General features: G+C 42.0%; 1 protein-coding gene and 1 pseudogene across 7 annotated transcripts in view; both read left to right on the plus strand.

The window, feature by feature from the left end:
- LOC147013219 (desmoplakin-A-like) overlaps positions 1-27,489 on the plus strand; it is a 156,557-nt gene that overhangs the window by 61,925 nt on the left and 67,143 nt on the right. For 2 of the 7 annotated variants that reach the window (XM_085854859.1, XM_085854860.1), the window contains exons 16-25: positions 1,422-1,579; positions 1,892-2,070; positions 2,315-2,453; positions 5,747-5,937; positions 6,056-6,218; positions 9,178-9,261; positions 12,404-12,511; positions 13,549-13,647; positions 14,335-15,438; positions 17,915-20,981. In XM_085854859.1, the coding sequence (XP_085710985.1) occupies positions 1,422-1,579; positions 1,892-2,070; positions 2,315-2,453; positions 5,747-5,937; positions 6,056-6,218; positions 9,178-9,261; positions 12,404-12,511; positions 13,549-13,647; positions 14,335-15,438; positions 17,915-20,698 (5,009 nt within the window). In that variant the 3' untranslated portion in view covers positions 20,699-20,981. Of the gene's footprint in view, positions 1-1,421; positions 1,580-1,891; positions 2,071-2,314; positions 2,454-5,746; positions 5,938-6,055; positions 6,219-9,177; positions 9,262-12,403; positions 12,512-13,548; positions 13,648-14,334; positions 15,439-17,914; positions 20,982-27,489 lie in introns of those variants that run through there. The other 5 variants (XM_085854861.1, XM_085854862.1, XM_085854863.1 and 2 more) reach the window with 4 other exon arrangements.
- On the plus strand, positions 22,838-22,978 carry LOC147013220 (signal recognition particle RNA; annotated as a pseudogene).

Genomic DNA, 27,489 nt, shown 5'->3' on the forward strand with positions numbered 1-27,489 from the left:
GCCATGCACGATATCTTTCTTGTTTGTTTTCGACGATTTTTCAAGAAAATCGGATAGTTGTGTGCATTATACTGTCTGTCTATTGTTTGTCTGTTCGTTTGTTTGTTTGTTTCTATGTCAATCACCTACAGGTCACATTTTAAAACCAATTTTAACTAAACAAAATGGGAGAAATTGGTCGTAAGCAAGAATCCTATTGATTGATTTTCAGGTCAAAAGATCAAAAGGTCAACATAGACCAAAGGCCAACAACGTTGTCAAGTTTCTAAAATCCTCAATTTTCATCCGATTGACTTGAAATTTGAAGGGGATTCACATATGAGGTCAATTAATTCAACCACCAATTATTTTTTATGGTCAAATTTGTTTGAGGGATTTTGCACGTATCGTGCTCTGCACGACGTCTTTCTTGTTTGTTTGTCTGTCTGTGAGCAGGATATCTAAAAATGTTATGGACGGATTCTGACAATTTGCTGGACAGGTTGGATGTGTAACAAGGACGACTTGATTTGATTTTGGTGAAGATCCGGATCCGGTCCCGAATTTTTTTTAAGTGATCCTTCACCATTGAGAAATAGGGCCAAAAATGATATATAGCACAACATCGAAAAAAGTTTAGGATGAAATATGACAACTCTCAGTGGATGAATTGGTTAGGTAACAAGCACAAGCTGCTTATATTTTGGTTAAGGTCTGGATGCAGATACAGCCTACTAGTGGGATACAAGACGTAAACCGTTCAGCTTGCCAGAGGTATGTGCTTCACTGAGTGTTGTTCTAGTTTTGGTCTGCATTGGCATGTTAATGGTACCATTTCTGCTGGATGACTCATGCAGAAAGGTCTCCAGGCTTACCATTGCTTTGCACAACAAATATGGGTGATGGATGACATAAATGTCCTCATGTGACAGCGAAGAACTCCACAATTAATAACTATGGAAAGGGTTCCATTTTCTGAATTTGTCACTGATGTTTTACACACCCTATCATGAAAAAGTGCATACTCTTTACGAGCAGTTTAAGAGGCAACGGCATTGGGCACAACATTAAGACTCCTATCGGATCTTACATTTTGTGAAAGTGTAACTTTCACTTGTACAACCCTTACAGTGATGAGTGATTATATTAGTCCCCTACCGGTTTCACCGGATGGGACTATTGGTTTGCTTTCCGTTTGTCCGTCCATCCCACCTGTGGTTTTTCAGACTTTTCTTCCCATACTTTTTAACATATTCAACAGAAACTTGTTACATGGCTTTATTATCATAAGTTATAGAACAAGTTCGAGTTTCAGGGCGTTTCATCAACTTTTTTCACAGAGTTATACCCTTTTGGACTTAGAAAATATCACATCGGTAGGCAACATGTATTGCAAAGCAATTCTTGCTCTTATTGAACCTTAATCTGATCTGTGTTTCCAGAGGAAAATGAAGAACAGACCTACCGGCAGCTCCTCACTGAACTCCAAGCTACAGGTGACCGGTTGATGAGTTTGCGGGATGAGGTGGTCCAGGTGGTGAAGGAGCAATCAGCTGACAGTTCACTGGATAACATGCCGAGCATGCTGACGAGACAGGAGGTAGAGAACACATAGGAAGAACATAAGCTTCATTTCTGACTCAAAAAACTTATCTCAGCCGTGATTTGTTAACTTGCGTGAGAGTAAACGAGACTTGTGTGGTGAGTTATGAGCATGTCCACATCTCCTATGCAGAAGTGATCATGTCATAGATTGTGGAGGGTTTTGTGAAGCAAGTGATCAAAGCTGATAATCAAATGTCATGGGTTGTGGATAATCACTTAATTTCTAGTTTCCATGTGTGCACTACAAACATCGAGTGACACATCATCAGCACATTTTGCAAGTTACTCTCCAGCCTTGTCCCTGCAGAGACTTGACCAAGAGGTGGACAACCTTGGCACGAGGTTGGATCAGATCGGCCAGCAATGCGAGCCGTTGCTGAACCACGCGAGCCGTGCTCCCAGCCAGGCTGACTTGCGGGCGGAACTGGACCGCTGTCTGCAGATTCGACCCCACCTGAGTGATTTGTCAACTTCCAGCTTGGACAGGTTATTCTAAAACACCACTTGATCATTGCAAGTTTCATGTGGTTGGAATTATTTATTTGATCATTTCTGCTGTGAGTGTCAATTTTGCATAAAAAAGTAAAACAGAAAAAGATGGTTCTTGTGATATACAACATAGGCCATTATCAATTTGATTCCATTCCTCCTTCACTTCTGACCTGTCCAGTCTCTGTTACTCTGAGAAGCAAGTGAAACTTCTTTATCATTGCCTTGCTTTGCCTCACAGACTCCGGAGCTTGAAACAGGTGCGAAGCATTATGACGGGTCTAGAGCTGCACCTTGTGAAGTTTGAGACCAGTCTTGCTGAGCAGAGCAGTGTTCCCACCAACGCCCAGGCTATAGAGCAGTACCAGCAATCTGTAAAGGTACTCGGCACCACTGGACTGTCACTTCGTCCTTCTCTCAGTTGTACTGTACATTTACTCTCATGTAGTTGATGTTTCCATCCCACATGTGTTAACATTTGATGCCTCTATAATCCCCCACACTGTGACCTAAACTTGAGATTTCATCCCTTCAAAGGAAGACTGACATCATCTTTGGTGCAGTTTGTAATGTGGTACATCATGTGTAAATGTAACTGTTAAATCTTATCTTGCACTCATGAAATATTTGAGAGTTAAAGTATGGATTGGTGTGATAGCCGATTCCTAGCATGGAAGCCGCAGCAAACTGCTTCGCAACAATGTCTCCAGTTAATGACTCGAGTATCTTTTTGCATCATTACCTGCTGAGCTATGTTGCTGTGGGGGTTGTTTTGAAAGTTCTGTCCGAATGTCCTGACCACCAACACCTGTAAATATCTTTTAGTCTCAATTGGATCATTTGAGTTGATACTCATCACTACAAAACAAAAAGGAAATGTGATGGATACAGAAAAAGATAATTATACCCTTCTAGCCTGTGTCACGTGTCCATCTAAAGATTACAGCATTTGCATTGACCTACAACGATCGCACAATAATCAGCACAATCGATTGTTTACATCACTCACAAAGAACCCATCCTCACACTCCGACTTATATGAGCTGCATGGTTTTCATCGAGAGAATTGGAGTAATTTATTATTATTTGCAATGTCAGCTCCCACCAGGTGGCGCAATATGATATCTATCTATAATTCCAGCAATCTCAGTGTGTCTGTCTGTATGTGTGTCTGTCTGCGACCGCCGTTTCTGGACAACCCCTGGTCCGATGTAATTGAAACTTGCCAGGAATATCGCTGGGGACCCGAGGATGTGCCTTTTCAAGGTTTGATATTAATCGGACAAGCGGATCCCAAGTTAAGGCCATTTATTTATCAACCAATGACAGGACACGTTGCTATGACATCACTATTGATGTCACAATTAAATTTATTATTATTATTTTTTTGCACGTATGACCACGCACGTATGGCCACGCACGTACGGGCATGCATCTACGGGCTCGCATATACGGGCATGTACTAGTCTATAATTCCAGCAGTGTGTGTGTGTGTGTGTGTGTGTGTGTGTGTGTGTGTGTGTGTGTGTGTGTGTGTGTGTGTGTGTGTGTATGTGACCGCTGTTTCTCGACAACCACTGGTCCGATCTAATTGAAACTTGCCAGGTATATTGCTGGGGCCCTGTGGGTGTGCCTTTTCAAGGTTTGATATTAATCGGACAAGTGGTCCCCAAGTTATGGCCATTTATTTACCAACCAATCACAGGACGCGTTGCTGCGTAGGCGTGGCCATTGGGGAAGAGAACCTCAGCGCGTTCCCCATTACGGGTTACAACGTACGGACTTCCGGATAGTGATGACTTACTGTATTCTAATAATTTCTCGATTTCTAATGCGCATTTATAGATAAACACAATGCCCCAATCCAGTCGTCGTTTATGAGAGAGAAGGAACAGCCTGTGTATTTGTTTGAAAGTTTTATTATTATTATTTTTTTTTGCACGTACGGCCACGCGAGAGCGAAGGAAAGGCCTGTGTGGTTGTTGTTTCTGGCACGCGGTTTGAAGGTTTTTTTTTTTTTTTTTGCACATACGGCCATGCACGTACGGGCACGTGAGAGCGAAGGAACGGCCTGTGTGGTTGTTATTTCTGGCACGCGGTTTGAAAGGTTTTGTTTTTTGTTTTTTTTGCACGTACGGCCACGCATGTACGGGCATGCACTAGTACAATTAAATAGAGGGAAGTGGCGTCCTCCAACCCCAAACTCTGGGGACAAAGGAAATCTTTTTTACCCTCTAAAACTTCTCCGTGCACACCCAAGTACAACCAGGAGTCGGACACACACACACACACACACACACACACACACACACACACACACACACACACACACACACACACAATCAAAGGATAAGATAAGAATCATAACCCTTTCGTCTCAAGTGAAGAAAATGTTTTTATTTTGAGTAAAGTAAAATTTTAATTTTGCAAAACTACCATTCACTCATTCATTGACTTCATAAAACACCATACAGCTTTTTTCATTGATGCTCATATTTTTAAACCACGTGTGTCGTGCAATACAATTGGTTCAGATGCCAGTCAATCGAGGAGCTACTTCATTTCAATTGAATTCGATGTTCTGAACGCTGCAGAAGATGAATCAGAACATGAATCGGAACACGAACCTGCAGTTTAGCAGTACTTTGGCTGTGAATTTGGCAAATTGTACCGAGTCTTGCCCCGAGTGTGCATTTGCACTCACAGTGCAGCAATTGCTTCAGTCTGGCAGTCAAATATAATTGAAAATCATTCCATACAGGATACTCACTGTTTTTAAGGACATCATAAAGGACACATACAGGCATGAATAACTTGTGTAACATGTTAAACTAGCGATACGCGTGCACATGCACGGGATAGCAGTACAACATAGCTGGTAGCAGACGACAGACCGTACACGGTGAATGACAAAAATACGCATTGTGCAAAATGCAAGTGGTACTATGGAACGCCAATACTTCCCAAACATTGTCGGCATGTCCGCTTCGTGCCACAGCAATTTCATAGGGATCGTGTGACGGCGAGCCGAGTTTTTAGTGTGCAAGCTTGGTATTATAATAGAGATAAGTTGGTGTAAAACACGGTGCAACAACAGTGGCAAACCTCCAAGCAATGTTCTTTCTCTTTTTTCTAGTTTATAATTTTTTTATTTTATTTCAATGGAATTATATATTTGAACACTGTTGAACACAAATCACCTTGTTTGTACTTCCAAGCACCTTCAGTTTAGGAGTGCTTGGGCAAATGTATACGCTGTCCTGACCAATCAAATTTGTCATTTGCTCTGAGGACACAAGATTTATATGAAAATGGCAGCATCTCAGGATGCAACCACAGAACTAACTTAGTCCAAAATATATATTTGTGCCATGCATCTTTTTCCCAAAGATCGTTCCAAAATCGTCATTTTTAGAAAGAGTTGGCAGAAGGTTTAGCTCTTGACTGTTCCGTTTTACCCATCGGATTTGAATGGTTGCCATTGCGCCTGTTATTCAAAGTTCACAAACAAGGCTGATATTGATCGTGCTCAGAAACCAAAGCAAGAGTTGAAAAAACCCTTGCCATGTCTGTTTCTCTTTCACTTGCCCAATCCATTCTAATTTCTTAGCTCTGTACTCTTCCATCATACCAAAATGGTCTTCCTTGTAACATATTTTTCTATGACTTCCAGGGAATGCGGGCTGACCTCAGCCGGCATAGTGGGACTTTACAAAGACTACAGGATGAGGTTAGCCGAGCACACTCCGCCACTGAAGGACTGTCACGGCTTGAACCTTGTGCTGGGAACTTGGAACCTGTAGCAGAGGCAGCACGGCTTCTTCATCAACGATGGCGGGATGTGGGTTCACAGATGGACTCTCGGTTGGTTAATAGAGTATTCTCTCGATGTTCGAGAAAGTTACTGACCTGTAAGTTTTGCTACATTAATTGAAAGCCAAACATGTTAAATGCTTATCCGCCTGCTTCATCTGTGTCCTAGGCTATGTGAACTGGACCACCTGTCGCTGCTTCTGGCGGAATATCGGGAGTCATATGACTGCGTTATACAATGGCTGCTTGGTGTCTCGGCTCAACAGGATTTATCGCAGATAAGGCAGGGCAAATCCAGCAGGGAACTACAGTCTCACCTCATTCAGCAGAAGGTATGCAGCCCATTGAGTTAGCAAATTGACTGAAAAGGAGAGTAAATATTGTTGCGGATTCGCGCCCGCCGGCGTGCTGATGGCCACGTAACTCGAATCGCGGCACGTCGCCCACCGGACGGACAATCCAGTCGTGACCCTCTCGGACTAACGCCGGGAACCAGTCACGGGTGGACCTTTCGGTCTCACCGCGATCGAGCCAATCAGCCCCCGCGTGGGATAGGGTTGCTCGCCAAATTCGACCTACCTAAGTACCCACGCGGAGGGTAGACCGGGCGATCGCACCTCGCCGCAGGTCGACTTCGGACACGGGCCACTTAAGCGACCCGTTCCGTACTATCGGGATAACCGAGCGGTGTTATTCGTCGACCTCGACGGTTCGATTAATTATCGGGCGTATTCAGCCCACTACCAACCCTTTACGTGAAGCAAGATGAGGATTCAATGAAAGAAATGACGAAGCGAAGCGGGAAACAGTTCAACACAAAGCACATTTATTCACGGCACACGGGAAGCACACATATTCAATTCCACCAAAAGCACACAGAAAAGAAAAACACAATGCAATTTACACAAAAAGCAAATGCGACAATGCAGATCTAATACCGATTACACGAGCACACGGCAACACTTATACAATTTTACTTCACAGACGGCGCCGACAACACATACCCAAAACCAAGGAAAAAGAACAGAGAACCCTCAAGGATGAGGCGGGCCTGAGGCCGAGACCGGGTCGGGCCTACCCGTCTGGTGATGAGACGCGGAGCGGCGATGGTGCCTCAACTCCGCGGGCCTCGCGGACAGAGTCTGGTAGGGGGTGGGAAAGGGGCCCCCTTGGTCGCACTATCTCAGCGCGGGGGGAAACAGGAGGGGGTTGCTGATGCTCGGGGTATAGAGGATTCCTACTCTACCTCGAGTCCCGCGACGAGCGTCTCCACCTCGGCCAGGTCGCGCTGTCGGCCTCCCTGGGGTGCAGCTCCCTGCACGACGCGAGCACCCCCTCGTCTGCCCTCGCCGCCTCTCCACAGCTCCGTCCCCTCCGCTCCGACTCCAACGCACACGACGACCAGCTCCTTCTTGCCAACTCCACCGCCTGCGAAGTCTTAACTCTCTGTTCTCTTCTCTTTCTCTCCTCTACTCTACTACTCACTGGACTGACGAACACGGTCGCTTATATCAGCCCCGTGGCTTTGCCCTCTCATCTTTGACCCCCTCCCTTCGACCTTTCACCTCGCTCCCCATTGGCCCGAGAAAAAGTGGGCGTGAATGCTTTTTGATCCATAAATTTGCATATATCGATCGCCCTTCAACGCCCTAGAGGCGGGGCCAAATCGCCCCTCGCTCACCGATTGGACGGCAAAAAGTGGGCGTGTGTCGTTTTTGATCCGTTTTTGAAGCACAAAATCCGTGATTTTGTACACGCTGTTCGGCGCGCGCCCTGCACGAGTCCAACACCGGTACCCACAGGCGGCGCAAGAACGGTGGCGATGCGACGGTTGCGAGGTGTGACGTGAAGGTCGTGGCGGTTGTGGTGAAGCGGCGTTGTGGTTGGTGGTTGATGTTGTGACTGGTGGTGGTAACAATGGCGGTTGGTCCAAAATAAAGATAGTAAAAGAAAAACGGCTATCCTGAAGAGTCGCAGCACGCATAAATGACATGTATTCCCACTAGACAACGGGTTTGGGCCTAACTACACATGTACTTACCGAGATATCTCACCTAAGGGACCTGAATGGTGGTTTGCGAATTTGGTAACCACAACAATATAAAGGAAACTAATCTGCACCACACTCCATCCCTTAAATGGATCACATTTATACACCAAAAATATTTCACAACATTCAGGATTCACCCCTTTGACTACATGCAGTTTTTACCAGGCTCGCAGGTTAGTGTTCTTGTGTTATTATCATTATCGTTGCACCGCTTTCATGAGGCAAAAAAGTGGGGTTAAACAATTGGTTCACTTTGTTGGGCTGTCTGTCTGCAGACGTCGGTCTATGATTGAGGAACTACTTCATTTCAATTAAATTTTATATTTTGAACAGTGTAAAACACAAATCGGAACACGAATGGGAACACGAATCTGCAGTTTAGCACTACTTTGGCTCTGAATTTGACAAATTGTACGGAACCTCATCCCGAGCGTGCATGGGCACAGAAGAGTAAAGTAAATATTTTTTACTCTGTCTGCCTGTCTGGCCATCAAACAAAATTGAAAATCATTCCAAACAGGAAACTTACTGTTTTTAGGGATGTCATAAAGGTCACAAACAACAGACACAAACAACTAATTTAATATGATAAATCAGGTGTTGTGAAAGAAGGTGCATCAGTCGTGTAAGATCAAAACACAAACAATGGCAAAATCTATATCAGCACCTCTGCTCTCATTTATTCATAACTATAAAGGCTTACATTTCAGTTTACAAAGACTTGAGTGCCACACGGACGCCATCCTAGTTTGGAGGTGATGTGTCGGCATAATTTATGTGCATGGTGTCAGTGTCATGTCACATCTAGGGTCAGTGTGCTCCTTTAGTTTGATTTATTATACTTGACTGCAAACCTCATAACTGGTGATCAGCAGAGAGACAATATGTTAATGTGGCAGATGACACGTATTAATAACCGGTCATGCATTAAGTGCTGTGATGTCATTTGATCTGTGCCCTGCTGCCTTGTCAAGTCTGGTGGCTCCACATATATGTATATATATATATATATATATATATATATATATATATATATATATATATATATATATATATATATATATATATATATATATATGTACATTTGAAAGTGCCATATTGTCTTTTGTTGGAGGAATGAATTGGAGTTTGTATTATGTGAAATTGTTTTCATGCACTATTATCAAGCTGGTATATTAACATATATTTTGAAAAGCAAATTTGTTTCTGCTTGTATGAAAATTTTGAATGTCACCCTCCAGGCATTGATTGCAAAGGTTGAAAGGACCCAAGAGGAGGTGACCAGATGCCATGAACTCTCTGAGAAATACTGTAATGCAGTAAAGGTGAGGCTGTGCTTGTTGAACCCTGAGATGTTGAGTCAAGGCTTTAACATTATGGTTGTGTGAGTGAATTTCATTTACTTTATGTTTCATTTCCCCAAATACTAAAATTAATTACATAAATGTTATATTGACCTTTTAGAGGTGATGGGCATGCAAAGTATGCGAGGCATACAGGATGATGAGAGAGAGAGAGAGAGAGAGAGAGAGAGAGAGAGAGAGAGAGAGAGAGAGAGAGAGAGAGAGAGAGAGAGAGAGAGAGAGAGAGAGAGAGAGAGAGAGAATGAGAGAGAGAATGAGAATGAGAATGAGAATGAGAATGAGAATGAGAATGAGAATGAGAATGAGAATGAGAATGAGACTCAGACTCACTCTCTGACTGAGACGTGTTGGTCAAATAATGAGAAAAGAAAGCACACCAGCGGAGAGACGATGATGAGGTCGCTTCATTGGAATTGCAAGCCTGGTGTTGGCTTAGTGGTTCAGGTGGCGGCTTGGGATCCTAACGTCCTGAGTTCAAGCCCCGTTGGCCGCTGAATTAAAAATACACCAGGAGGTTTACTCAGCCTGTCATCCTTCCAAGGTCGGCAAAATGAGCACAAGTGTACTGGTAAGGGGGACGGACACTGCATCAGCGGCATAGCCGCATCCCAACCAATGATGCAATCAGCAGTCACAGGCTGCACTCGATAGAGAGAGAGGGAGATTGGAATTGCATCACAGGTTAACAAACTACTAAAGGGTAACAAACTACTGTCGTGATTGGGGGGATTCTCCCTTTGAAATTCGGATGTTTTCGGAGGTTCAGTATTCTCAGAACCAGTGAGAACCAACTCAGGTACTTAGAGGATGTTTGTGGTGTGCTGTTTCTACAAGGCATGTGACCTCATGGCAGGCTGTTCGTCACAATGCAGTGATTTCCAGCAGCAAGGTAGGAAGGGATCCCTTTCGTGGGGCGATCATTGTTATTGTTGTTCTTCTTTCGGCTGCTCCCGTTAGGGGTCGCCACAGCGGATCATCCGTTATGATCCGCATACTGATTTGGCATAGGTTTTACGCCAGATGCCCTTCCTGACGCAACCCTGGTCACCTCTTACGACACAGGGATACTTCGTGGGGTGATCATACGAAATTCAAATGGGTATGCTTTTTGGAGATGTTAAACCAAGCACTGTTTTTCACTATGCTACACATAATTTATAACATTGACTTCTGCTGCTGCTGCTTTTCCTCTGCTCCACAATTGGGATTACACAGAATTTGATTGGTTAATAAACAAAACCTTAACAAATCAAACTCAGGTTGGTTCCAACAATTAACTTGAATGTTTGTGTGTTTGTAAACCGTTGGATATGTCAAAATCTTTAATTACCCCACACATGTAGCACAAGGTGGGGTTATGCAATTGGTTCACTCTCTGTCAGACAGAAGTCGATGATCGAGGAACTACTAAATTTCAATTGAATTTTATGTTTTGAAATCCATCGAATACGAATCAGAACATGAACCGGAACATGAAACTACAGTTTAGCAGTACTTTGGCTCCAAATTTGGCAAATTGTTTGGAGTCTCATCCCGAGGACGCATGCGCATTCACGGTTTAGCAGTTGCTGCAGTCTGTCTGTCAGACTGGCAGTCAAACAAAATCGAAAATCATTCAAAACAGGAAACTTTCTGTTTTTATGAACTTTATAAAGGACACAAACAACAGGCATGAAGAACGAATTTAACATGTTAAATAAGATGGTGTAAAATACGCTGCATCAGCAGGGGTAATTCATTGGGGGGTTTTTTTGTTTGTTTTTTTTCTACATCCTTTAAAACTTTATTTCATTTCAATTGAATTATACATTTGAACACTGTAAAACACAAATTGCCTTGTTTACACTTTCAAAAACCTCCAGTTTAGTCATACTTCAGCAAAAGTTTATGCCCTCTCGACCAATAAAATTAGCCGCGCACTCTGATGGGAGTGTAACAGCGAGATTCAGACAAAAGTGGCGACTCATTTGGGATGCAACCACAGAACTAACTCCGTTCAAAATATGTTCGTTTAGTGTATCTTTTTCTGAAAGATCGCTCCAAAATCGTCAGTTTCTCTGAGAAGAGTTTGCAGAAGGTACAGCTCTTGACTTTTTCATTTGACCCATCGGCTCTGTATGGTTGCCATTGCATCCGTTATTCAAAGTTCATGAACAAAGCTTACATAGATTGTGCTGGGAAACATAAAGCAAGAATTGAAAAGACCCTTCCGATGTCCTTTTTCTCAACACTGCACAGGGTAAGGTATTCTATGAACTCCCTAGTTGGAAGTTTTTTGGTAGTTTTAAATTTTTATTTTACCTCTTTCATTTCCATGATTCTTTTCCATCTTTGCATAACTATCTCGTTAATCTATCTCCTCCTGTATCTACTACCACTTTGCGGTGGTAGTACATACAGGAGGTAAGCAAATAGCACAGTACCAGGCAGCTCTAGGGAAAACTAATAGGATGGTTTTAGGTTCTATTAGTAGGGGAATGAATGACAAATCAAACGTCTGACTCTTCCTGTGCTTGTGATGTGCTTGATGAGAGTTAGCTAGGCTGGTTTAACACTTCCAAATTGCAAACGATTATCATGCTTTGACCATGCCAGCATCTTGTAGCTTAACATTGTACTTTAGCCGTGTCAACCTGCAATGGCAACTGAGTTCCTTTTATGCCTGTTTAGTATGTTGTTTGCCCTTTGCTTTATTTACCCCACATGGAATGCAAGTATTCCAGTTATGATGTCAATCAATCTTAAGTAATGCACATTTGGAGCGTGATTTCAGTAGCTTTATTCACAACTTTCTTCGCTATAAACATTAAAAAGGTGTTCACACATTTCTTACTTTATTACCAGTTCCTATTTCATGACCTCAAGAAACATGTAAGCATCCCTTCCTATTTCAGAGGAAAACATAGTTCATCTATTCCACGAACTTGCACAATTTTAAGATTTCCTTTCCTTGGGAGTTGTTAATCCTGAAGTTCATCTTTGGACAACTGAGGAATCACTTGGTTCTTCATTGCATTTTAAAGATGTGACACTTTTTGGGCCCATAGTAGAACTAAGGCGTAAGTTGGAAACATAAATTTATTTGGGTGCCTTTGTGTTACAGGAGTATGAGGCTAAGTTGGCTGCCTACAGAGACCTGGTGGAGTCCATCACAGGGGCAGTGCCAGATCACCGACCAACCAGCTCTGCTTTGAATAACATTGAAAAAGAGGTAGGGGCTGTGTAGGGGGGAGTTGTTTACCAAATATTTTGTGATCTGTTGCTACATTAGTACACATCTGGTCAGTAATGCAGACTCGGTACAGTGAGCCTGAGCTTTTTTCCAAGCTTCACTATTCAATCATTAATTGTTTAATTAGCTGGTGCAGGTGTCCAGCCAACGAGCCAGATATTGTATCGAGTCATGCACGTTTAGGCAATGGAGAATTTATGGTAGAGTGGGAAATGTTCCCTGCCTTCCTTCCCGGAAGTTCCCTGCTTTCCTTCCCGAAAGTTCCCTGTCGTGTAAGGTCTTGAAATTCCATGTGGTATCCATCTTCTATACCCCGTGTTCCCCACCCCTTCCTTCTCCCTTCCACAGATCTCCTAATGTCTCTGTTCCCCACTGTTTTGTCCTTCCTTCTCCCACCCCCCCTCTTGTCTCCTGCCCCCCTTGTTGTGCATTGTGTGTTAGCTCTCATATGAGCTTCAACAATGTAGAAAAAAAATGTGCGTGATGGCTGCCCAGCCAATGGCTGCCCAGCAGATATTGCTTCTTGCTTCCAAATTTCTACCTCCTTTTTGTGTTCCTTTTTTAGCTTAGACAGGTGCACGAAGGCTATAATCATGATGGTTACCTAATCATTGTTGCATATCAGCTCGTATGCACTCTCACGCACCTGTTTGTAAGTGGTGCGGTTTTATGAGAGCACCAATGGGGTGTTATTTGTATGCGTTTGCATGCACTGAGTCTGCACAGGAGTACATGGATGAGACAGGCAGAACTTTCGACAGCAGGATCAAGGAGCGTAACTGTTGTGCTCTTGTGTGGCCAACCTGGTCTTTACCACAACATATGCTTTGAAGATGTCATATGGGCTGTACTAGTAAGGTGCAAGGGTCCTGATAGGTGCTGGACCCTGAATTGAGCTCAGCAACGTTTTGTGGAAGTTTGGGTGTCATTTGTTGCAATGTTCATGAACCGTTAGCTTTGCAGTTTCTTATGTTTGATTAGTTGGTCATTTAATTGATTAATTGTTGCCTTTTTAGGTTATATCCCTCCTTGATCGTTATACCTCACTTCTCAATCTAACCAAGGATAATGCCAAGCTGCTGGGAGAGGCACTGCAGCAGGCCCAGGAAAATGAGGTACAAAATACAGGTCAAACAATTATCAGTTATTGAGCTTTTTTTAATTGTAGTTATATCTGTGTTAATATTATCAATATTAGTAATAACATGTGGTTCTTCTTTGCCTTATTCTCTAAGCTGGTGTGGTTCTCTTGGCCTCGTTTTTCCTGTTTCACTTTCATCACAGGCTGCTTGTTCCATTTAAAGTAAACCAACTAAAAACAATAACAAATAGTTGATTGCGATAACCAATGCATTAACATTTCATTACCTGCATAACTTGCTTACTTACTGCATGCAGTGCAGTGCAGTGCTAAAACACAACAGTAATTAATTGTGAAGTATCTTTATCAAGTGTCACTTCATACAATGGACTGAAGGCATCACATCACTTGATGTCAGAATAACAAGCTAACATCATCTGGCACCTCCCTGAGGTTAAGCTGCTGCTTGTCCTGGGCCAACCTGTGTCCAAGCAAATTCCAAGTGAAGACATTAATCTTGGAATCGAAGCGCACATCATGCATAAGCAAAGATGCCATCAGGCTGAAGCATTGCTCATTGCAAATGTTGGGATGGTTTCCATCAAATTGCTTTTTTACTTGAAGATATCTTCCATGCTTTGTAGAACCCAAGGAAGTTGTTAAACAAAATGAAATTGATGGTATTTTTGGCTTTATCCTTTGTAATTCCCTTATATGGAAGGAAGACAAACAAAGACAAAGAGAGACTCAACCTTCGCAGGAGGCTCTCCTCAAGGGCACACATTCCAATGGACCAGAGACTGGGAACGCGGAAATGAACTCCAAGGCAAAGCTTGAGAATGTGATAAAAATGGAAAATTTTGAGAGTCAGAATCATGTTTATCAGCTGCCTAAAGAATGTGTTGCCATGCTGAGGTGGGAGGCTGAGGTGGGAGAGCTCCATCAGAGGTCTCAGGAGGCAGCCATTGTGCAGTTGGAGCTTGATGAATCCAAGCGAGAAGCAAAAGTATTGCATGACCAAGTGTTGATGACTTGTGTCAGATATGAGAAGGCTGAGACAGAGTTGGAGACCATACAGGCAAAGACCAGAGAGCATATGGAATACAACACTGACATGGAAAGAAAGCGAGCCAAATTTCAGGAAGTGATAAAAGAAGCCCTTAACAGCCAGAGAGAGTCTGACCTCCGTGTTCACCGGTGCCACATAGAATTGGAAGATGTGCAGACCCACATCAGCGAAGGGAAAAATCAGGGTCTCGACCGAAAGAGAGCTGAGGCAAGTGCTTATGCTAAGACACAGAAGGCCATGCAGGCTCTTGGTGAAGATCGGAAGTGGGTAGCTAAACTCGAGGCACAAGAATTGAAGATGTTTCGCGAAGCAGAAGCGATGATTCAAGCAAGGGAGTGTGGAGTGGCCAATGTCAATGCCTTGCTTGCTCAGTTGTGTCAGCTATCCCATGAGCACAGCAGTGCAGAACACAGGTTTACACAGCTCCATGTCCGGACATCTGCACTTGCTCAAGACTTGAAAGAAGCTGAGGCGAGAGTGGCTACTTGTGCACAGCGCCTCGCTGAGTTACAGCTGTGTGTGTTGGATGGTCGCCGGGGGGTGGATCCCGCTAACATTGACAGAGAAGAGAGGCTCAGGCTGTGGGGGGAGGTACTGGTGAACCGAAAGGAGGCAGAAGAGAAAGAAGTTCAGCTGCAGACTCTACTGGACACAACATCCAGGAGAGATATTCCAGTTTCTGAAGTGGAGCAACATCATCGTTCAAGATTGACGCATCCTGATGCATCTGAGAAGCAAAGTGACATCATAGTACGGGTGAACATTGCACGTGTGCTCTTGGCAAACCACATCGGGAGCACAATATGCTTTATGTGCCATTAAGTGAATATTTAGCTTGCAAAGAGAACAAAAGATATTCTTTCATAAAATTTCTCACCATTACATTAACTACTTGTGTGGCTGTGAAAGTTAAGCTCCATTTTGAGGATTATGTATATATTTTTTTTAAATACTTGTAAATAGTTTATTTGTGTTTGTAAAGTTTTCTTACACAGAAAGAGAATATAATTATAGCCTGTATAATAAGGAGGGAACAAGTCTGTGAGTTGTACATTTCTAATGGGAAAAGGGAAGGCCAAGACAAAATCATGGCAGGAAAAGGAGTTTTAAATTGGGCAGCCCCACTCGATGTCCTTTTATAGGTTTTAACTAATGAATGTCGACAAAGATATGCTAACTGCCATGGAAAGGCAATTAAAGCTGATATTTTCGGTGTGACACCACCAACTGCATCCACAGTAGGCCTACATAAGTTTGGGAAGCCTTTTAGTGTCAGCCAATGGGTCAGCTGATGTAGGATGACTGATACTGTGGTTAGTGGTGTAGCAGCTGGTACAGCTTTTCGTAGTCGACATTCTTTGTCTTTTGCAGAGTATAACTGAGCTGGAATGCTATATTCATTTCCAAATGCAAAAACCCATCCACTTTGTACTCGAACTAAACTTGACGAAAACAACAGTTAAAAAACAGGAAAAGTTAACTTCATTAATTATTCTTCTCCTTGTTCTCATCATAAAGGTTTGTTGAAAATTTGATAACAAAAGCTCAAATGGCAAAGAAGTTATCACCCGGACAAACAAACCAACGCTCAAACGGTAATTTTTTAAAAAATGAAACACGGAAGTGATTTAAAATACATTTCGAAACCGGTCGGTAGTTTCACCTTTTCAGCCACTGGTGACATTCACCATTTGATCTGCCAGCTTGCAGTCAGGGTGAAATACGTTGTTAGTTTCACAATGAAAGAAAGATGCCACGGCATTGAAGAGTGCTTTCACTCTTTCATGCCACATACTTTCAAATTGCCTTAATATCATGCACATCTGAATCCAACACTTCCTCATGGGGTCTGGTAAGGAAAGATAATGTGCTTAAGCGGCAGATAGTTCATGCTGCCCCGGGTGTGTTTCGGACCTCACTGCTCAACATCAGTGGGGTGCCATTGTCTGAGATAAAGATATATATATATATATATATATATATATATATATATATATATATATATATATATATATATATATATATATATATATATATATATGTATATATATATATATATATGTATATATGTATATATATATATATATATATATATATATATGTATATATATATATGTATATATATATATATATATATATATATGTATATATATATATGTATATATATATATGTATATATATATATATATATGTATATATATATATATATATATGTATATATATATATATATATATATATATATATATATATATATATATATATATATATATATATATATATATATATAGATTCCAAGCCGTCTTATGCAGCACAGCAGTGGTTGGGATGATAAGGCTTGTTTCAACTCATTGTGACTTTGCCATTTGACATTTTGACCAAATTATTAATTAATTTTCTCCATATTCTCATAACAAAGGTTTGTGGAAGTTTTTATGACAACTCAAATGATTAAAATGTTACACCCTGGTCACACACACACACACACACACACACACACACACACACACACACACACACACACACACACACACACACACACACACACACACACACACACACACACACACACACACACACACACACACTTCCTGTCATTCCTTTTGTGAGGAGAATTCTTCACTGTGGTTTTCTTCTATCTAAATCCCTTTCACTGGTGGTGGTTCTCATATATCCATGATTCTTTCTTCTGACGAATACATCATTCATGTTCCTGTCTCCAATGCCTTGAGTTTCTTTGCTTTTGTGGAGGAACTTTCTGCCTTCAACTCAACTTTCTGATGCTGCTTTTTCTTCTTGTCAAGATCCCTTGCACTCTGAGGTATGTCATGTCATGCACTTTGTCTTGTAGTCAAGTTTTCCCTTCGTCATATAGCAACACGGGAGCGCAGCACCATTTAAATAATTGAATTCAAAGTTGAAATTTGGAATTTTTTTGATGTTTCAAAATTGAATCAATCATATTTAATCAACTCTTAATTACTTTGCAGAATTTTAGTTTGGGTTTTTTTTGATGAATTACTTCGATCACAGCTGAAAATCATTGAATCATCTAACCTGATGCTTGTGGCTGTTGGCAAAACGAAATATTTTCATACAAAGATGAATACTTGCTGTCTGCAGTACACTTTGAAATGTCAACTGAAATTTGGCACACCTGTATTGTAGATGAGTTTCATTTGTTTTGTTGTTTTGATTTGTTTGATTTTCTTTCTCGCTTTGTTTCATTATTAGACAATTGAAGCTCCTGGAACACACCCGTGTGAGGAGATATACGAGGTGAAGAGTGTTGAGCTTCCAAGTGAAAAGAACTATTTGGAAAGTGAGAACCTTAAGGTCCATGAGAACATGCTTAAGGAAGAAAAAGATCGACTTCAGAAGATCTATGAAGATGAGATTGTCAGAATAAAGTCTGATTTGAAGGCTTCAGTAAATTCTGAACTTGGAGGAAAACCCCAAAAGGAACCGGAGCATATGTTGGTGAAAGAGAAAGATCCAGCAAATATGTACAAAGAAGCAGAACCTGGGTTTCTTCAGAAGCTCGAGAAACAAGAAGTGAACACTTTGAGTTCCTGTGACCCTTCAGACCAAATGCACAACCTAAAGGCAAAGCCTGTGATGAATAATCACAATGATGATTCTGTATTTATTGAATCACCAGATTTGGCATCACCATCCACAAAGGATGAGCTGTCCACACCGAAGCCTCCACATCTTCCAGGGTTTGAAGAAAACAAGAATACAAGTAATGATTTGAAGAAGCACACTATGAGAAACAACTTTGCTGTAATTGGAGGAGACCTTGAACTCAAGAAAACGATGCCTAAATTGCGCTCACCACTGGTTGGAGAAAAGGTGATAAGTGCAATGACCTCTTCAGAACCTGGAAAGTCAGTTCCTGTTCCAAGCTTTTCACAGAACATTGATCACAAAACTAAAGATGTTGGTTTGAAAAACTTTCCATCTGACAAAATTTATTCGCCTGTTAATAATGTGGATGTAATTGAAAAAAGCAGTAAAACAATCAAAAATCCTGAGATAGGTTCACCAGCTCAGGACCCGCTAACTCCAAATGGGTTTGATGAAGACCCTCGTTTTAAATCTGTTATGTTTTCTGCACCTTTTCGTGAGGTTGGCCTGGATGAACTTATTGAACTCGGTCTGGTAGATGTAAACACGGCAAAAGAGGTCGTTGAAGGGCATCGGTCAGTGGAAGATGTTTCAAAAGCAATTCATACACGTATGTGGGGTGTCGGCCCAATTGCAGGCATTTTACATCAAGCCACTGAAGAAAAACTTCCGATTTTCCAGGCTAAAATCCGTGGAGTGATTGGTCCCAGTGTAGCTTATGATCTTTTGGAAGCTCAGCTTGCAACGGGATTCATAATTGACCCCCAGAACGGGTCTCGGCTTCGACTCACACAAGCGGTACAGGAACATATTTTGGACGAGGAAATGCAGGAGAAACTCTCAAAGCTAGAAATGATTGTTAGGAGCAGCTTTGCAACCCTCCCGGAAGCAGCTCGGCGTGGAGAAATGTCAAATAACGATGCTTTGCGTCTGACAAGTTTACAACTCGACACGGGGGGTATAGTACACCCGCGCCTCGGTCTTCGAATTCCAATTCAAATCGCTTTGGTGCGGGGATTATTACAAAAGGACATGGCAGAGAAACTTTCAGGAAGTGATTCTACATCTGGATTCTATTTGGATCCAAGCACCAACATCAGGTTTTCCTACAAGCAATTGCTGGATAAGTGTGTCATTGATAGGGAAACAGGGCTGCTTTTCCTTCCTGTGCAAGCACGGATCCATGAGCGTAGACCGTCACAGACATCGTCCATTCGTCGAAGTCGAGTACTGATTATTGATCCCACTGACAACTCACAATTGACACCATATGAAGCATACTGCAAGGAAATCATTGATCTGGAGTTGTATGCACAACTCTCAGGGAAGGAGAGTGAATGGGAAGAAGTTGTCACGACAGATGAAAACGGAGTTGTAAAATCAGAACTATTTGATCGGGAAACGGGCGTTCGCTTTAACGTCGATGCTGCACTCGCCAAAGGCCTCATTGACAAGCAAAAGCTGGACCACTTTCGTTCAGGCAAGATGTCACCAACTGAGTTTGTGGCCTTGCTCAGCAAAACAAGCTCCAAACCATATCGTCTCTCTCCGGGCCTGATACCTCAAAGTCCAAATCACAATGGACACTCTTCGAGTAGTGCTGGAGGAGAATTGCATTCAATTAATAAAACAACTGTGGCTGGTATAATGGATCTTCAAAGCCTTGAGAAGATAACAATTTCTGAGTCCATGAAGAGAAACTTGGTGGACACCATCACAGGGCAGCGCCTTTTAGAAGCACAAGCCTGTACCGGCGGGATTATCAGCCCTTTCACAGGACAGCGGTTCTCCCTACAAGATGCCCAGTTACAAGGTTTAATTGAAACATCAGTGGCCGAAAGAATCACCTTGGCTCAGCGAGCCTACACAGGCTATGAAAACCCCAAAACAGGTATCTGGATGAGCACTGCCGAGGCAATGTGTAGTGGTCGACTTCCGTATGAGACTGGTCAGCGTTTTCTGCAAGCACAGGTTCTCACCGGTGGACTCGTTGAACCTAATACACCCGGTCGTGTTTCTTTGGATGAAGCAGAGCGTAAAGGTTCGATTGATGCACGGACAGCACGCAAGCTTAGAGATATGAGCACTTGTGCTCAGTGCCTCACTTGTCCCAAGACTAAACTGAAGATCTCTCTCAAGGAAGCAATCGAGTCTTCCATGATAGACCCAGTGACGGGTTTAAGCTTCCTTGAGGCATCAGCCACATCAACCAGAGGACTTCCCAGTCCTTACAGTGTGCATGATGGTCATTCTCGATCTACATCAGGCAGACGCACACATTCGTTTTCCAGTAGCTCAGATCGTCAGACCCCAAGTCCTGTCAGAAGACGACCTTCGTCACCAAGTCCTCGTAGGCATCGATCTTCTAGCTCTCCAAGGTTCTTCTAAATGCTCAAAACATTTTGATGAACCAACAATTTTTGGGAAATAAGATGATCATTGGTGTAATTAATGCATGGGATCATTACGTGCCCTTTTATTATATGGATGTAGCGTATTTTAACCATTGTCACCCTTAGATTTTTTTCCCCTCCAACTGTGTAATAATGTTTTCAGGTGTGTATTTTTTTTTTGGTCTGAAAAACCGAGATTCCTGGGTCATCGGCCTGCTGTGGATATGTTTGGCTTTGTTTCCTGCTTATCTTGCTCAATAAACGTGAACTTTGTGGAACTGCTTGTAATTTGTTGTCATTGTACTTGTGAATCAATTTCATATATATATATATATATATATATATATATATATATATATATATATATATATATATATATATATATATATATATATATATATATATATATATATATATATATATATATATATACGTTTTCATCATTCTTTGTTTTCGTTTTTGCGAAACGTTTTTTTTTGTGCCAGAACACGACATCTTAAACAACATCAAATCCCGATTATCCATTTATTGACACCAATCAGTGTTTCAAGGAGCCAACGTTACCTTGTCAGGCCAAAAAAGCCTACGTCATGTTTATGACTTTCAGGTCTATAAAATGGTCTTTTACGACCTCATAGGCAATGTTTGTGATGGTGTCGCAGGTAAATTTAGTACTATCCATAAAATTGTAACTATTTTGGATTTGACCCAGTAATCTTGCTTTATGAACCAAAGTTGGTGGTGTCATGGTTTGAGTGTCCACTCTGAGTCGGAAGTTTGGCGGTTCAAACCCCAGGTGAGTCATACCAAAGATGATTTAAAAAAAAAGACTACACGCTGCTTCCTTACTTGAAAGTCCTTTCGGGAAGTGATCTTAATGATGCATACCATTGACTACGTGCTGCTTCCTTGCTTTTGAAACATCTTTGCTGACCCCCATAACCCCACCTTTGCACACTCCGCATTTAAAAAGGATAGAACATGGACAAACTACCATAGATAGCCCTCCTTCTGTGTTGAAATTCTGTAAAAGGCAACTTGTATTCTTTCATTTATTTATTTATTATTTAAATCATATTGTTACGTTGGAAGGGGTACGAATTAGGCAGCGTGCTAGTTTGTGTGGTCCATGTATTTGCGAAGGTTGGAACATTCTTGAAACCAGGGACCCATTCGAGTGAAGTTGGCCGTTTATTATGTATACCGTGAGGTGCAGTAGAGTTGACGTTGTCCTCTCTGTAAATTGGGCAAGGCACCCAGGCAGGGGAAGGAGAGAGGTATACGTATTTGAATGAGTGTTGCTTCATGTTTGGCCAGATAAAACCCTGTTTTTCACGCTCAGAGTACAAGGCATCTGGCATGGCACCGCCCATCACAAGGACCCTGAGGTTATGCTGCCATTGGTGCACCGCATGGTGTCACATAATTGGGTGAGACAGCGCTGGTGGAAACCCCCCTGTCAACCTGATGTCACTATGGCATCGGCATGCCACCTTGATGGTGGGTGCAGGGGGATGAGCAAATAACATTTGAAAGTGTGAGATGTGGCCATGATGGAGGTGTTAAAAGGCCACGCATGGACTCTTTCAAATTGATTAGGTCGGAGCTGGGAATGTTTGCACTTTCTTCAGAGTCGGTGGCGTTAGTGCGGAGTGAGCCTGCCTTTGGGAATGCCATAGTGCTGACCTGTGCCATCCTGCCATCCTTTACTGTGATTCATTTTGGAGACCCACTTGCCTTGGAGCTGTCCTGTGAAAGGGCTGATAATTAATCCTACCAGTATAGGCATGTACTTGGAAAAGGCGCTGATCTGTGATGGTGTCCACTAATGTTTTGGTTTGGGGTTTGGTGCATTATTATATTGTGCATTTTCAGGGCACAGTAATGTATAAACATTTTAAGGATGTGCTTTTCTGGTTTGGAGGCTTTCCACTCAAAGGTTACACCAGCTCTTTCAGTGAATGATATATAATGAATATACGGTCCATAGCGACATATTAATTGTGCACAAAATGTGAATGAAAACCTGTACTTTTGGCCACACTGTTCACTCTGCGCTCCCACCATTCTATGGTCATGGTTGTGACTCCAGCAAAGTATAAGAATAAACTAATATAAGCTATTTCGTCGTGATACCGGGCGTAGCGTAGTGCGCCTGTAATCCGGCTACTCGGAGGTTTGGGTTGGAGGATCGCTTGAGGACGGGAGCTCTGCACTGAACCACGCTATGAGAGGGTGTAGGGCAGCCCGGAATCATGGCGAAACCCAATCCTTATTCCTGTGTTGTAAGAGGCGACCAGGGTTGCGTCAGGAAGGGCATCCGGCGTAAAACCTGTGCCAAATCAGTCTGCGGATCATAACGGATGATCTGCTGTGGCGACCCTTAACGGGAGCAGCCGAAAGACGAACAACAACAAGCTATTTCGTCATGCTATATTCGAGTTTGTGAATAAACATTTGATCAGTTTAAATGTTCTTTTTTCATGGTTTTGACTTCACCTGAGATACATTCAGAGATAATATAATTAAAATGATTTTAAGATTGATAACTCCCCCACCGAAGGTGGAAGGTGATTATGTTTTCATCCCTGCCTGTTTGTTTGTAATTTGGGAATTTTTTTTTGAAAAGTATGTTGGTCTGTGGAGTTTGTCTGTCTGTCTGTCTGTTTTTGGTATGTTTGTTTGTTTGTCACACGTTTTTTTTGTCTACAGCTTTGAAGCAATCATTCTGAAATGTTTGTGTATGTTGGTGACTGTCCAAGAACGACGACGCACATTTTTTTGTCCAGATACGGAATGGGATCCCCGTAGGTCAAAAGTTCATCATAGGCTAAATTTCTAAAATTGTCAATTTTCATCCGATTGACTTGAAATTTGAAGAGGATTTGCATATCAGGTCACTGAATTCAACCACTAATTATTTTTGAGGTCAAAAGGTCAACATAGGCCTATTTTCTAAAATTCAGAGATGGAGCCAAAAAACATATATATCATGATATCTTAAAAAGTTATGGACGAGCTATGACGAAACGAGGTGGATGAGTTGGTTAGGTGAAAAAAAGAAGCTGATTACAGTTTGGTTCAGATCCAGCACATCGGTAGCATACAAAATGTAAACTGTTCAGCTCGTCGGAGGTATGAGCTCTTCCGAATGCCGTTCTACTTTGTTTTGTTTTGCCAAGTGTGGCTCTATGAGCGATTTTTTTTTTTTTTTGTCGCAATGTCGAAGAGTGCCCTTTTAGTTAATTTGTTTTTCTGTTTGTTTGTTTGTTTGTGTGTTTGTGTGCAGGATATCTCAAAAAGTTGTTGACGGATCCGGATGAAATTTGGTGGGCAGGTTGCATGTGTAGCAAGAAAGAACTGATTAGATTTTGGTGAAGATCTGGATCCGGATCCGACTCCTAGAATTTTTAAAGTGATTCTTCACCATTGAGAGCTCGGGCTAAAAATGACATACTCGTATAGCATGATATCTCAAAATGTTGCAGATGGATTCCAACGAAACTTGGTGGATAGGTTGTGTGGGCGACACGGACGAATTGGCTTGATTTTGGTGAAGATCTGAATCCAGATCCGGATATGACAATTTTTTCATTTTTAAAGATTCTTCACCATTGAGCCAAAAACCAAAAACAATACAGGAACTTGAAAAAGAAGCATCCTACAAATACTGTACCTCGGAATAGAAGAAGGCCCCCAGGTACAACACAAGAAAATGCATAAAATTAATCAGTAAAGAGTGTCTACACAGAATAAGACTAATCCTGAAGTCATCCCTCTCCCCAAGAAACAAAATCAAAGCTAGAAACCAACTTGCAGTACCGGTATTCCAATATAGCTGTGCAATTATAAACTGGCCACAATTGGAGATCATCAATTTAGACACCAAAACAAGGAAACTTCTAACTATTTACAAGATATTCTCCAAAAACCAATGCATACCAAGGTTGTACTTATCGAGACGAGAAGAAGGAGGTGTTGTGATGGAGCTTAACCAAGTGCACAGAGTATCCATGTGTCGGACTGGCAGAGTATGTGACTAGATCAACAGACTATTGGATGAGATTTGTTAACGAACAAGAAAACAACAAACCAGAAAAGGGATCCTTAATTAATTTAGCAACAAACTTCCATAAACATGTGCAAATTATGGATACTACACAGGAAAACAAAACAGAAACAAACACAGCCCCAATGATTGGAAAAAAAACCAAACAAGGAAAACTACAAAAATAAATATCAGCAGATATACTCTGACAAATGGGGGGAATGACAAAAGAGCAGGAAGATTAAAAAAGAGCTCGGCAGGACAGGGATTGACAAGGAATGTTCTTTTGAATGGCTAAGAAGAGATCAAATTAGTTGGGATGGAGAACGAGTCATCATCAATGCCCAATACCAAGGACACTACACTAATGCTTTAAAGGAAATGGCGGCACACTGCAATTATTCCTCATGGGAAATAAGTGTGATTAAAAAAAAATTATGACATAGGTATCTTCGTTATGACATCATAATTGCAGATGTAAAACGCTACATCTGATCAGTATGAAATTTTTTGAGGGTATGAAAATTGCAGATGTACATCTTGGGATAAAATGGTCCGCAGAAAACAATTTGATGATGTCGTCGGTCACGTGATTCGGCAACCATATTGTGTAAAAAAATACCTTCAATAATCTTCTCTGAAGTGGCTGAACAGATCGAGGCAAACCTTTATACATATAACCGCTCATCCATGAGGAACAAAAGGTTTACACATATCATATTATAGGTCACCTGGTTTGGCAGCCATATTGGATTGAAGAAAATGATTAAATAATGTTTTATCTGGAACTGCTTAATCAATCGATGTGAAACTTCACAACTATGATCTGGTCATGATGAGGGATACATTTTTTTTATTTCAACTTGATTGGACACATTGTCTGGCAGCCAGAATTGTTTAATTTTTAGATCTGGGTTCTGTTATTTTTTTTTGAATGAGGTTCACTTGGCTGTGCCTGGATGGGTTTGGGGATAGAGGAGTAGCAGCTGAAATGTTAATCCTATCCAGGTTTTTTTTTTCCTATACCTTGTCGAGGCTCGTATGAGAGCTAACAAACAACGCACATCAAGGGGGGCATGAGACAGGAGGGGAGGGAGTGGGAAGGACAAAACAGTGGGGAACAGAGACATTAGGAGATCTGTGGAAGGGAGAGGGATGGGACGGGGAACATGGGGAATAGAAGATGGACATTACAGGGACTTTCAGGAAGGAAAGCAGGGAATTTGAAGGAGGTGGGCTTGGGTGGATTATCGGGGGTAGAAAAGATCGAGGATTTGGATGGGGGATGATAAGAGGTGGTGGTGAACAGCTGTTTTGAAGGCCTGGAGGGAAGAATAGGAAAGAATAGAGTGAGGGAGTTTATTCCAAAGGCAGGAAAAAAGAGGAATGAAAGAGTGAAGGTGAGCAGTGATTCGTGATTTTGGTAGTTTTACCAGAAGGGGGTTGTTGGCTGACCTTGAGCGCCCTGCGGAAATGTGGTGGGGACAAATCGCAGAGAGAGCGGGGGGGGGGGGGAGGGGCGATGCTGGAGAGGAGACGGTAGAAGATAGAAAGACCATCGACCAACCAGCGGTAATTGAGTGAGAGGCCCAAAGACTCAGCCTCATTGCGGGAGATGCCAATGATCCGAAATGCCTTGGTTTCTACAGCGTGAAGCCGAGAAAGGTGGGAGGCAGGAGCACCAGCCCAGAGGGGAGAGCAGTACTCCATCAGGCTGCGGACAAAAGCTTTGTAAGTGGTCAGAAGCTCAGGTGGGCCGAGGAAGGACCTTGCACGACGGAGGATTCCCAGTCGGCGACTGGCTTTGGAGGCGAGGTTTGAAATGTGGCTTTCCCAGGGAAGGTCATGGCAAATAGTGAGACCCAGAAGTTTGAAAAAAGGACTTCTTCCAGAGGATTGTTGAGAAAGTGGATGGGGGGAGTTTTCTAAACGGTCCTTTCGAAGAGACACAGTGAGAGTGTGAGATTTGTCTGGATTGAAAGACATGTTCCACGTGTTGGACCAGTTTGTGATTTTATCCAGATCAGCAGTGAGCGAAGAAGCTGCTGCTTGCCAATCTGAGGGTTCCTCCTGATGACTTCATCTTTGCTTTGAGCTTGTTCAGGTTCCTTCTGATTACTCCAATGCAGGACTGCACCTTTTTGGTCTTCCATTTGATTTGAATTGAATTTAGTTTTTATCCCATTCTAAATTCAATTGAATAATAATAAAAAATGTTATGGGTCAGGGTCAATTGTCCAATCAAAGCAGGGGTAGCATCAAAGCGGGACATCTTTGTAAACGGTCATCACTGCCAGTAGTTATAAAGTGTCAATTCTAATTATGTATCTTATTAATTACGTAACACCAGTACACAAACACCACACAAGCACCACACAAAGCAAGTCCTGGTGAAGGTCTGCAATCTCTGATTGCTCTTTTTCTTGTTTATATTCTGTATGATTTCTCTTTGCACTTGTTTGCACTGGGAGGGAATTAGAGACACCTTAGTTAATCATCTGTAAAGTTCTGAAAAGAGTTTAAAAAACACAATTTTACCCATATTTAGTTGCTTTGAAAATAACACTTGTTTTTAAAGTTGATGATTACCATGTCTGACCATCTGTCGGTTTACCCTTAACCTGAAGCTGAAACCTAAAATCCCTGACATGATAATTTGGGTTAGGGAAATGTGAGAGCTCAGAAAGTTAAAATATGCATTTTCTTTGTTGCTCAAGAGATCTGACTATTTTGTGATG

The sequence above is a fragment of the Eptatretus burgeri genome, chromosome 14 (assembly GCF_056783735.1).
Source record: "Eptatretus burgeri isolate ZD-2024b chromosome 14, Ebu_testis_v1, whole genome shotgun sequence".
Lineage (NCBI taxonomy): Eukaryota > Metazoa > Chordata > Myxini > Myxiniformes > Myxinidae > Eptatretus > Eptatretus burgeri.